Consider the following 12,190-nt stretch of genomic DNA (forward strand, 5'->3'; position numbering starts at 1 on the left):
TGAATAGAGGAAGCTTACCACGACGCCATTCTCGGCGTTGACCCATATTAGGATTTGTCGTATCCAAAGTCATATTGAAACACACTCATTTCACCATATCAAACGAAAACTCTCCAATACATTTTAGCACCAACAATATATTTTCTCTCACTGACCCCTTCATTAGTATTCAATGTATTGGTGACATTATTCCGATCACTGGTCTCTGCTGCAGCGGACGGACGCCACATTGTCGACTCAGTGACACAGCAGCGCTGTTATGGCTATGGCCCGCATCAGGACAGGCTGCATAGAAAATCGAATTTCTCTAGCTCTTATAGTCTCTGAGATGTAGGCGCTCAACGGTACGGAAAGACGGACACACAGACAGACATGGCTCAATGGACTCGGCTGTTGATGCTGATCAAGAATTTATATACTTTATAGGGTCGGAAATGCTTCCTACTGTGTGTTACACACATCCACTTTCACCACAAATCTAATCTATACTCATTTTGAGTTGACGCAGTTGTATAAAACATTTTATCAAATATTCCATATTTCATTCCCATTCCGAAAGCATTTTGGGTAGACGTGAGTGCCAATACTAATAGTATAACTACTAATAATACTCTGCAGTTGCACATTAGTCTGAAAAGTTGTTATGTTATCTATTTATTGTTGGCTTAAATATTAACAAATCGAGCTGAAATTTTGGGGGCTGGAATATTTTGTAATATTCTAAATCACAAAAATGCAATCCGACCAGAGCGATGCATATATAGGCTACATAGGAAATATAGGCCAAATATGGTACTTCTAGAGGAAGTCTACCATTTATACAGCTTATATAAGATTTCCGTTTTTTTGGAGGCCTAATTCGAGGAAGGTCCCTAAAGTGGAGTTGGTAGTCCCAAAAAAAAAATGAGAGAAAACTGAAATGAAAATTGCCAAGTCACATTATTTATCGTATACGCATCGCGAGGAGGCGGGACCGTTGCCATAACACACACACGCACACGGAACAAGACCGACGAGTAGACGTGAGGAGTGACTGGAGGTGGATGGTGGGTGGGTGAAATGGAGCTGCATTCATAATGGCGGTCCGTACAACAGTTCCTTCCGGTCGACGCTTCTGCTGTTGCTTCTATGGCCGCATGTCGCAGCGGAAGCCTGGCATTTACTGCAGGCGACAATACTTTGCTTTGCCCCCGCGGATCGACTGTTTCGAGTCGGTTCTCCCCAGCATCACGTCACTCTCTCTCTCCCTCTGTCTCTATCTCTCTATCTACTTCAAGCTTTCTCTTTCTGTATTGCTATAGCGGCTGTGAGGGTACATCCGTTTATTGTAGAGGTAGAAGATCTAGGAGACCCCAAAAGCAAGAGGGACCTAGGAACACCTTTGCTTATATCCTTAACGCTTGTACCAATAACAGGCAGATCGGTATAGAAAAGTGGACCGACAGTAGGTATCCCATAGTCGGCGCTAAATCATTCCATTCCCACTTGTTCACTAGTGTGTGTGCTTGTGCGTGTGTTGGCATCCTGTGTGCATCGCCTGCCTTGACTCGACTCGCGTCGAGTCGTGTCATTGTGAGCGGGCATAGCATAGCAATGTAGAAGCAATATCACGCTGGGCCAGAGAAAGTGTTACTCCCTATTTGTTTATAAAAAAAGTCCCAAAGGCACTACAAAGTAGGAGGCGACGATAGGACGATGGGACGATGGGTTGATGGACTGCGACAGGAACCGGCACGTCCGTCCAAAGCCAAAGATGGAAAGATGTGTATAGATGCCAAGGAAAATGAACAGTGGAGAAGACCAAACGCGGAAATTTCCATATTATCAGCCACATAGTAGCAGCAGTAGAGGCGAACCGCAAATTGAAGGCGATACCTGACAATGGGTTGGAAATTGAGCAAAATCTGAAAAGAAAGAAAACAAAGCATAAAAGATAGAATCTATTTTGAAAGGATACCCATTTCTTACCGTTATATTTATAGCATCCAAATTATAGGTAACCCATGCAAGGATGCTTGAATCTTTTGAATCAAAGTCCTCCTTCCTTCGACACCCTCAATTGTATTCCCAGCAAATGAGTCGTAGCAATCGCTCATACAAGCATATGAAAGAGTACTCTCATAAGCCCCTAAACTAGACAAAGAGAAATGTTAAACAACTGTCGTAATTGATGAACAAAAGCGCAGAGAAAATAATGGTTAGCTGGGGAATAAAAGCTTATGGTCCCTTTTTCGTGGTCGCGAACAACAAATTTAATTAAAAACATAAACTAAAAGCATAAACGAATGAATAATTCACATTATTATGATGTTGGAAAGTCCTTTCCATGCAACAGTCCGGCGTTCAACTTCTGCATTCCTGCACTACTTAACCGCACCACGAAAAACTCCGACCACAGTCAAAAACAAAACTAGACACGAATTTGCATTAGCAACAAAAAAAAGTTAAGACAAAAAGTAGAGTAAGGGAATTTGTTCTTTATTATTATTATTTTAGTTTATGTTTGTTTTGTTTTTTATGTTGGTGTGACTTTTATGCAAATGGGAAATTTGAAATTTCGTTGCACAGTTTGGGCGCGCATTTAAATTGGTGTGGATCAACCTCACCGGTCCGACCAACCCATACCCGGCACATACCCAACAACATGCCTTAAAGGCTTTGAAAGCAATTTGTCTACACACTTTTTTTTTGGTTTGCTTTCCAAAAAAAGATACCGAAAAAGAGTTCAATTTTTGAATATTTTGGTTGTACCTCATACAGAAAGAGGAGTACAAAGGAATTTTGAATTTTTGTAGGTACGCTAGATAGAATATTTGATTTTTAAACCATTTGAATTTTTTTTATATTATAATATTAGGTACTACCATTAAAAGTGCCCTCAACATAATATGTCTTAGATAGATCCAAGAATTCTCTTTTTTTTTAATTCTGCAGATATTGCAAAAACAAATATTTAAGATCTGTTTTTTAATCCTGTACACAGGTAAATACTAATTTATAGGAATTTCGTAAAATCACTGCAAAAAACAACAAAATAAATAACAATTTTAAAAAGCAAAGACTAAGGAACCCTTCATCAAGATTTGTGTGGCATATCCACGGAAGAGAAAAGACCTTCTTTATGTGTCAGGCCCAAGAGAGGGTATATCCATAGTCGGGACCCCCCCTTTGGGGAATTTTCAGTTCATATTTGTTCATTTTTTGGGAAACTTCCACATGACCATGCATGTATTTTGTTTTTTTTTTGGGGTTTTGGCGCGTGCGAATTTAATCAAAAGTCAAAAGAGCACACACGCTGCGTATCGGGGCTCTGAGCCAGGACATGCATCCTTCTTGCGCCCATGCGCCTTTTCATCTCTTTTTTTATTGTGTGGGCCTGACCCACATACCCTCGTACAAGCAAAGAGGATATATGCACACAATAGGAATAATAGTGCTTTTGCATTGCAGAAAGTACATTTTAAGTAATGATCGAAAGGTCCTTGAAGAGGCGATCAAAACTCACTGAGGATTCTCTCCGCCCCTCCACCCTCCGCATGGCTTGTAAACCCAAACCCAATTGGCGGTCGCCTGCTGCACCTGATGCAGATAATGCCTTTGTTGCTTCTGCCTCGGTGCGGTCTTACCTTTAGGCATCGAACCCGGACCTCGCCGTCCCATATTTTTAAATTTGGTGAAATCTGCGTGCTTTTTTGGGCACGCATTAATGTTTTTAACTTCAGGCTTGGTTTCTAAAATTAATAGTTTAAAATTAATCCGGGAATGGTGTATTCTCTTTTACTCACATTATGTTTGTTTCGTTGTTGTGTCTGAATTATCTATATTTGATTGAAATCGCAGTCCATCAAGGATAAATCCAGTCAAAGCTGCATACGTCTTTGGACCAGATCAAAATGGTACACCTGAAGGGGAGTTGGATGTATTTTAAGATCAATCAAGTATCTTATGGAAGATAAACAATAAGAACATATGCACATATGTATGTATAAGTAGTGGCTCCGTATGTACCGGTTCTGCAGGTAGGCCAGCATCATCCCATCCACTGTGCCACAGCAATTCTTGTTCCTTCAATCGCATCGTCCTGCCTCTTGCGAATCTCATTTCGGAATGACTGGATATCACGCCATCTGTAAATTCAGGAAATTTCTAAAATTATGAATAATCCAAATAATTTAACCGAAGGACCGATGACAGTTCTGCAACACTACTAATATAACAACGTGGATAAAGCTTTTTAAAACGTTTGACTTGCGATCCCTAACTCCGATATTCATCCAATATTAACTTATCTAAAACCCAACCATAGCAGTTCTTCGTATTGGAAGTCAATCATTAAGACCTTTTATAATCAAAAATAAAGGGTTTCCTTTCCCTGGCATTTTGACCTCAATTTGACAGTTCGCATAGATCTAATAAATCACAATCATTGGATATACCCATGGCGAGGTAAGTGTCATCGATATGGCCTTAGATGTATCATGTATTGGTTATTTGTTTCTGTAATGAAATTTCGAATCGATTTGTATTGTAGCTCAGTTACTGGATGATCCGCTTTCCGGACGCCATTTATAATGTGAATGACCGGCCTGGTCCAGTAGTAGCGACCACAGGGGGAGAGGGCAAGGACATGAAGCGGCTCTAGAACGCTTTCGGTTTAAAAAAAAAAAGATGTAAATTTGTTTCTTTTAAATATTTATGCTTACAATCATGTCTTCTTAGTTATTTTTTAACAGAATATGTGCCAATGGACAAAATGGGAAAATACAAATATCGTGGATCAGCCGAAGCCAGTTTATTCATCTTTGAGAAGCGGAGATGGTATACGCATTTTGAAGACCCACGATACGATATCCGTACCATTCAAAAATACGAATTTAAAAGGTAAAACCAAATAGTTGAAAATACATATTTTAAACGAGGGGGAAAGGTGTGAGTCGCAGCTACGGCCGCGACACTACATTTATACCCGACACTCAGTCAGTCTGGCTCTCCTCCGACAGAGGGTGCACACATTGCACGACAAAGAGTGTGTGAGAGAGAGAGAGAGAGACAGAAAAGGAGTAAGCCCGTGGAAGGCGTTGCGTAGCCCCTGGTAATAGATTTTTTCCTTCGATCTGATCCAGATTCGGCAATGTGCTAGATATGGTCGTTCTCTATGATTCTGGTTGCTCTAGCTCTTCTAGTTTCTGAGAACTAGGCGTAAAATAAGACCGACATGGCTTTATCGACTCAGCTAATGATGCTAATGAAGAATCTGTATTCTTTAAGGGGTCAGAAACGCTTCCTTTGGGTGTAACACACACATACGAAGTCCAGTCTAACTAAATTCATACATTATTTGTTATTCTTTTTATATTGTAAATGTTCGATATAAACCTAAATTAAAATTTGTAACTGCCCCCAAGATTAGACCATGGTATCCACAAGCAATTTTTTCGTCGATGAAAGATGATCCCACCCTCTATTGCACTTCATAGCCTCGCAACATTAATAATATAAACGAATATCTTCCTTTTCTTTATACATGTGTGAATGCGCCAAGAAATACAATGAATTTATAAAAGAATTCTCCGCCTCCCATGCAAACTCTCAAGAACTTGTATTCAGCATTAATTGGAACTGGCTTTGTTGTCGATTCTTACATACATATTTCTCGCCACTGAATCACGAGCGGCATACGAGTTCCAATGTGCAAAAATGTTTGTTTGTCTCTGGCAATTTAATCCGGCGTTCAACGTGAATTCGAGCGATGAATCGAAGCTCACTTTTCGAGAGGTGTGCCTTGCACTTCCCAGGTGGGTGACTCTCAATCTGAAAGTCACATAATACTAACTTATCGGTTACCTGTAAGTCCAATGAAACTTGAGTAAAGGTCAGAAAAACCAACTTGAACTTGGGGCAAATATTTGTGATCTGAAATCTGTATTCAAGATGGGGTAGATAAGCGATAGGCTGTTGATTCTAAATTTATTCGAGTGTAAGTATAACAGATTGGTAGTGGTTTCATAGATAGTTTAGAGCAAGAATTAAAGCCTCAAGAAAAATCTATTGATCTTCAGATAGAAGTGAAAATTCGAACCTTCTAGGAGGGTATTGATTTAAAAGCGTTCTACGGATCGGTCTACACATTTTCTAGACTACATAACTATACAGTATTATCACGTACATTAGGAATCCCAAACCCTTGTATTCCGCAACCCTTCCCACTGTCCAAGACACGCTCTTTGCACTGAATGTATGTATATAAATACGTGCATATAGTACATACATATATACGAGAACGATTCAACCGATTTTCTGTCTCTGTCTTTCTTGAGAAAAGTTGCGTATTGAATGAGAAATGGGAATTTGCAAATTGATGTTGACGTATTCGATGGAAAGAGGGAGAGGGTACGGGAGGGCAGTGCTTTTAAGCTTCGTTTTGCAACCGCAAGAACAGCAACAAAACATGCATGAGACCCTACCTAGCCAAAAAGCATTCGACCATTGAAATGCCCCCTAAATGTGTGAAAATTCATAAACCCCTAGAAACAGATTCTGTTGGAAAAAGTTCTTTGTTACTGGAGACCAAATGAGTCTGAAACCATGCGTGCCACAATTGGAAAAATGGATCCCCCTTGGTGCTATCCGCCTTGAAGCATGACTCTTCCAAAGTTCAACTTGGAAAAATGCCAAGCCATTGCCACTGTTTGATATGAGTAAATTATACATATTTATCCTCAGTGAAAGCAGTCCCTGATTTCTTTTCATCTATCAGACTTAGAGTACAGCCTTTATGGGGATGGCCTTCAGATTGATCTTATAAATTTCCAAAATATATTCAAAAAGTACCAATTGTATTCTAAAATCACTATGTAATTAAAAACTTGAAAGAGTATTCCGTCTCTGGCTGTTGTGACTGTCTGTCCCACAGACAGTTATTGAATCTCTATCATTGTGTTGCTGCATCGCACATATGTATACTATATGTATACTTATGTATGTACTAAAATCTAGCTCATGCTGTAGCTAAATCTAGACATCTCGTCTGGTATCCCCCATGCTGCCCCGCAAACTGCAGGCGGGGTATTATGACAACCTGCCCTGACCGCAGGCACGAGCGCAAAAAGAGTAATACTCGTGGAAACCAGAGAGAATGCTATTGTCCAGCGCTCGAACAATACAATACCCGCTACTCAGTGGATGCCTAGGGGCAAACAAAAAAAACCCCACTCTGCGAGAGAGAGAGAGAGCTTTGTCTCCGCAAGGCAATAAGATCATATTTTCTCTTAATTAATTGTTATAAATCGGTGTTGAGATATGTATGTGGATTTCACAGTGGTAATTTCTTGCCACCAACAACATAGCCTCCTGTACAATATAGCCTCCTGGCATTCGAGCAGGAAACTTAAATACAATTGAACGGTTCTGTTTGATTGGGATACATTTACACGAATTCCATATACCCTTTGTTGCTGTACGAGCAGACCGGGGTATAAAGAGCTCAACTAATTAGCGCAAGTGACTTTTGGACGTCGTCGCCGTCGTCGCCGTCGCCGTCGCCGTAGTCGTTGTCGTTGTTGCTCCACTGGTCGTAGTCTCCGTTGGCGTCGTCTCTGCTGCCGTCAATTGAACCGCACCGTAGCGAAAAAACGTTGCTTGTAAAAATATTTACCATATACAAAGTAATAATAATAATAAAAAACAATTAGCACATTTTTGTGGCACACATAAAGTGTGCAAAGTGCGGCCCCGATTCACGGATACCGGTTCACAGATTCGCTTTTTTCTGTGGGGGGGGGGATGTGGTTAGGCGGTATTCCTCCGCTCCAGAGACAAAAGTAGATCGAGAGTGTAACTAAACATAGTACAAGTCTCCATCTTTATCTCTCACACGCACACGCACACACACACACACACACACAAACTCCCATACGCGTGTGTGTGTGTGTCTTTAATCTTTTTGAATTGAAAGAAATCTGAACGCGACTTTCTGGCTCTGGAAATTCAGAGGGTTTTTTTTTGTGCCGGCGTCAATTTTAGTTCGAAGACGAACGGCAAACGTGTGAGACATCAAAAGCGATAACATTTTTCCAATCCCACGTATTGGAAAAAGCACGTTGAAATAATATATCATATATTTATAAATATTTATATTTTTTTGTTGTGCGGAAAAGTGTAAAGGAAGCGATAAGTACATACATATGCATGTACATATGCATGCACATACATGTATAAGAAATTAGAGAGAGATTATAATGGAAGGCGGCCTCAGTAAATAAAATTGCAACAAAGAGACAAGTGTCTCTGGCTCCCGCTCGCTTGCCGCTCTCTGTCAGACCCTCTCTATCGCTCTCTGTGAAGGGCATTCCACAAATATTTCGTTTTGTTTTTGATAAGCATTCAGCCGCCTGATAAGCTTTGATAACAGTTAAACGGCAAAGCTTCGCGCGCGCTCTTTCTCTCTCCATCACCACCTGCTCTCACGCGCTATTTTGCTCTCCCGTACCTGCGGGATAGGCAGGAACACGCACAGTCCCCGAACAGCTGTTGGAACGAGTGTCATTCAATGAGCAGCCGGTGGGAGCAACAACAAGAAAACAAAAATAAAAAGCGACTCGAAAAAAGTGCAACAAAAAGAAGCTGGTAATATTCAAAATAAAAGCTAAACAGAAAACCATGGGCCGTGATCGACTACCGGAGCTTTTGCAGGTAATAATAAACGATGGTGGTGAATGAGGTAACAGCTAATTAGTTGCAGGCACCGTGGGCCCCATAAGCCACTTTGTAAACATCAAACATCGGTTTAAAAAGCACTACACCGCAAATCAGAATACTTCTTTGATTAAGAATTACTGCTTGCTTTTCGGTTCCAAATTTACCAAACAGAAACTATGCTGTTCTTATATACATCACATCACTAAAATAATTCAAGAATTCTACAAGGGTTATATTAAAAAAAATAAACAAGGAATAACCATTATCATATGAATTCACAGAACATAAAAATTTGTTTTGCTTTTCAACGTTATCTCTATTTAAAGTCTGTCTTTCATTTGATAATAATTAACATTCTCATTTTCGTAAAACATTAAATTAAAAATAAAAGAAAATACATCGGACTACATACGAATGCTATTCAGTACCAAGAATTGGTTGATGAGACTTGCATCCTCTTCTCTGGAAAAGTTGTGGTTTGTTTTTATGCGCACTCTTTCCACTGTGACCGATCGCTCATCTTTTTTTCTCCACCACTATTTCTCGCACTCTCTTTGTGCCTTGAGGAGGCCCCCCGATGGTATGGAGGGTGGGGTGTTAAATATTTATCAGATTCCCCATAGATAACAGCGATAAAGTAGCCCCATACGGCACATCGCACTTGCCCGATGCCGTACCCCATACCTCCCCCACTGTCCCACACTTTTGGCACTAAGTGAGTTTCAGTTTTGAAGTCATTTTTATTGTACTTTTACACGGCGCCAGGTTGGGCAAGAGAAACAAAAAAAACAAACGGAAACAGTAGCAGAAGTCGTAAAAATCAATAATAAAATTGTCTTATTCTCACAGTTGTGAAGAGCGTTTCTTAGAGATCACATTTCAGTTATTCTTGTTCTCCCTTCTTTTCCGGCAGCGCTCGCTGAGCTCTCAATCGAGCTCCTCGTCTAACGGTTCACTCCTACTCAACGTGTACAGTGGGACAACAGAGTACAGCAACAGTAACAGCGACAGCGCAAACAGTTATAGCATCAATAGCACCACCACCACCAGCAACAACAACAACAATAACAGCAGCGAGAGCAAGGATCGAGGGAGCAAGGACCGAGGGAGCACGAAAATGGCGCAATATGGAGCCAATGTAGACGACATTCTTAATCCGGTAAGTAGAGAGCACAAGCTCTATCCCGAACGTATGCGCTCTCTCTCTATCTCTGTCTCCAAGCCATCCTTTTCTCAAGAAATACTAACAATTAACTTGCTATAACTAAAGCGTCCTCTTTCTCTCACTCTTTCCCTTTGACACACTCCACTCTATATCTCTCTTTAGCCCTTTATTTTTTGGAGCCTTCTTTATTCGTATGAATCAGTTTTGTATTACTCAATCGACGCGTGAACTCGTGATAAGCAAAAAAAAATACATACATATATGTTGTATATATGTATGTACATATGTACCTTTTTTGCCATACATTTTGCTATTTTTTATGAACACGACCGACACCGCCACACCCACTCACTTATCACCCACGAGGTTCCGGCGGTGTATTGCTCCCAATCCCATGTAAACAAAGATTTTTGCACTTGGTAACCAACAAGCGACAGAGAATTGTGAATTTTGCAAAAAGCAGTAAAAGAAAGAGAGGCTGTAAATATTTGCAGCTCAAAAGTATGCCCGAATACACCAGGTATATTATGTACAGGGTGAATCCATGACCATTCCCATGCAACGCTCTTACAATGCTCATACATACATATATAGGTTTATACCAAGGTTCGGCCAACCTTTTTAGACGAAACCAACAGGCACAATTTAACAAACTTCCCAGGTTTTAAAGAGCTACTTACATTTTTGTTTCAATATTATGATATTTGATTAGGATTATATACATGTACATACATATACATTTTTGATTTTACATATAAAATAATATAACATCGAAAGAGCCGTAGGTGCCCGACCTTTGCCTTAGACATATCCAAAAAAGTACTAAAAATACTAGTAAAACTAAAACAACCTACAACTAATTATAATTAATTTATGAACGATATATATATAGCGAAGAAAATGATATGAGTTAAGAGTTCACCAAGCATAAGGAAGATTCGAATTATTGTGTGTCCACATTGCATCCACAGCTATGAAAAGAAAACAATTGAAAAACATTTCAAAGATTCCATTCGTGCGCCTTGCCTCTTCGTTTAAACGTTGTGCGTCCTTTTCTGAGCGCACTCATTTACTCAAACCCTATCGGGTGTCAATTGAGGGGTTAATTCAAAAACATCTAATAAATATTTATAAAATACCCAACTTCTCTTTGCAGTACTCGCAGATTCGGTTGCAGCTCTCACAGATTGCCGCCAATCTGGAGGCCATGAACCGCATGACTCAAACCATCAATCTGCGCACATTTAATGGTAAATATCAGTTTAACACTTTTTGAGTCGATATTGATTTGGTTCGCGTTCCCTTCCAGAAAACGAGATGGATGATCTGCACAATAAAAACTTGCGCCTTGGTAATCAGTTGATGAGCCGCTTCAGGGATTTCAAGACCAACCTGCCGCCAGAGAACGACTATAGCCTGGAAGCGAGAATGAAACGAACCCTTTTCTATGGCCTATATCAGACGTACATCAATTTGTGGCAGAAGAACGAGCTCTTTCTACAAAACTATGAGCTGAAAATAAAAAAGAACCTGCGCCTGCACACAAAAATCAGTAAGTAAGAGGACGAAAAGCAGATTGAACCAATGTGGAGGTAATCTCTTGTTTGTTTTTTATTTTAGTCAATTCGGAGGCCAGCGAGCAGGAAATCGAGCTGCTCATGGAGAACAAGACCACCAAACTCTTCGTGGACAATGTGAGTACAGTGGAGCCCCAGCTGAAGTGACAACCTGATGCATATTTTTCGATTCAATACAGTTCCTGCAAGAAACAGAAAAAGAGAGGCAGACCCTTCGTGATCTCATGGATCGATTCAACGAGCTGCGTAAGCTAGAGAAGTCCATTGAGGATGTACACGCCCTGTTTATGCGCATCCAAACGCTGGTGATGGAGCAGAGTGAAACGATACAGCGCGTGGAGTTCCATGCCCAACAGGCTACTCTATATGTGGACAAGGGTGCCGTGGAGCTCGATCAGGCCGAGAAGCACCAGAAGAAGGCGCGGAAGGTGAGGTGAACTAACAATTACAGTTGCTGGCCTGAAACGGTACTCACCTCGCCACTCTCGTTTCTTGTTGTTTGTTGCAGAAAAAGATAATGCTCATTACTATACTCGTTGCTGTGCTGCTAGTATTACTATTTGTTGGTATTTATTTGTAAGAGGCCACATCAAAATAATGAACTTTTTTCACTACGTTTAAGATTTAAGCTTAGAAAATACAACTAAAATAATCAAATCAAAACAAAAACCACAATATGGCGATGTTGAAATATCATAACGGGAGATGTGTGTGTGTGCGTGTGTCGGTTTGCCACATTGCATTCTGCTGT

The 12,190-nt window shown here is 40.4% G+C and overlaps 1 protein-coding gene and 1 long non-coding RNA gene across 4 annotated transcripts; one reads left to right on the plus strand and one right to left on the minus strand.

Annotated features, from left to right (window-relative positions):
- Positions 1-2,817: 2,817 nt before the first annotated feature.
- On the minus strand, positions 2,818-4,107 carry LOC113566160. Of its 2 annotated transcripts, none has more exons than XR_003408964.1 (3): positions 3,976-4,107; positions 3,786-3,902; positions 2,818-3,731 (listed from the first exon to the last, which is right to left on the minus strand). It is a non-coding gene; the product is annotated as an uncharacterized LOC113566160 (long non-coding RNA). The 2 variants fall into 2 exon arrangements; XR_003408963.1 differs by having other exon boundaries at positions 2,821-3,731; positions 4,009-4,107.
- Positions 4,108-8,151: 4,044 nt separating this feature from the next.
- Positions 8,152-12,107, plus strand: LOC6598405 (syntaxin-4). Of its 2 annotated transcripts, none has more exons than XM_026990517.1 (7): positions 8,152-8,691; positions 9,611-9,856; positions 11,019-11,112; positions 11,172-11,414; positions 11,483-11,556; positions 11,619-11,872; positions 11,948-12,016. In XM_026990517.1, the coding sequence occupies exons 1-7, from the start codon at positions 8,659-8,661 to the stop codon at positions 11,955-11,957; spliced, it is 954 nt and encodes a 317-aa protein (XP_026846318.1). In that variant the 5' UTR covers positions 8,152-8,658; the 3' UTR covers positions 11,958-12,016. The 2 variants fall into 2 exon arrangements, with proteins under 2 accessions (XP_026846318.1, XP_002023649.1); XM_002023613.2 differs by having other exon boundaries at positions 8,154-8,691; positions 11,619-11,867; positions 11,948-12,107.
- Positions 12,108-12,190: the final 83 nt, after the last annotated feature.

The sequence above is a fragment of the Drosophila persimilis genome, unplaced genomic scaffold (genome assembly GCF_003286085.1).
Source record: "Drosophila persimilis strain 14011-0111.01,24,50 unplaced genomic scaffold, DperRS2 tig00000579-arrow-pilon, whole genome shotgun sequence".
Classification (NCBI taxonomy): Eukaryota; Metazoa; Arthropoda; class Insecta; order Diptera; family Drosophilidae; genus Drosophila; species Drosophila persimilis.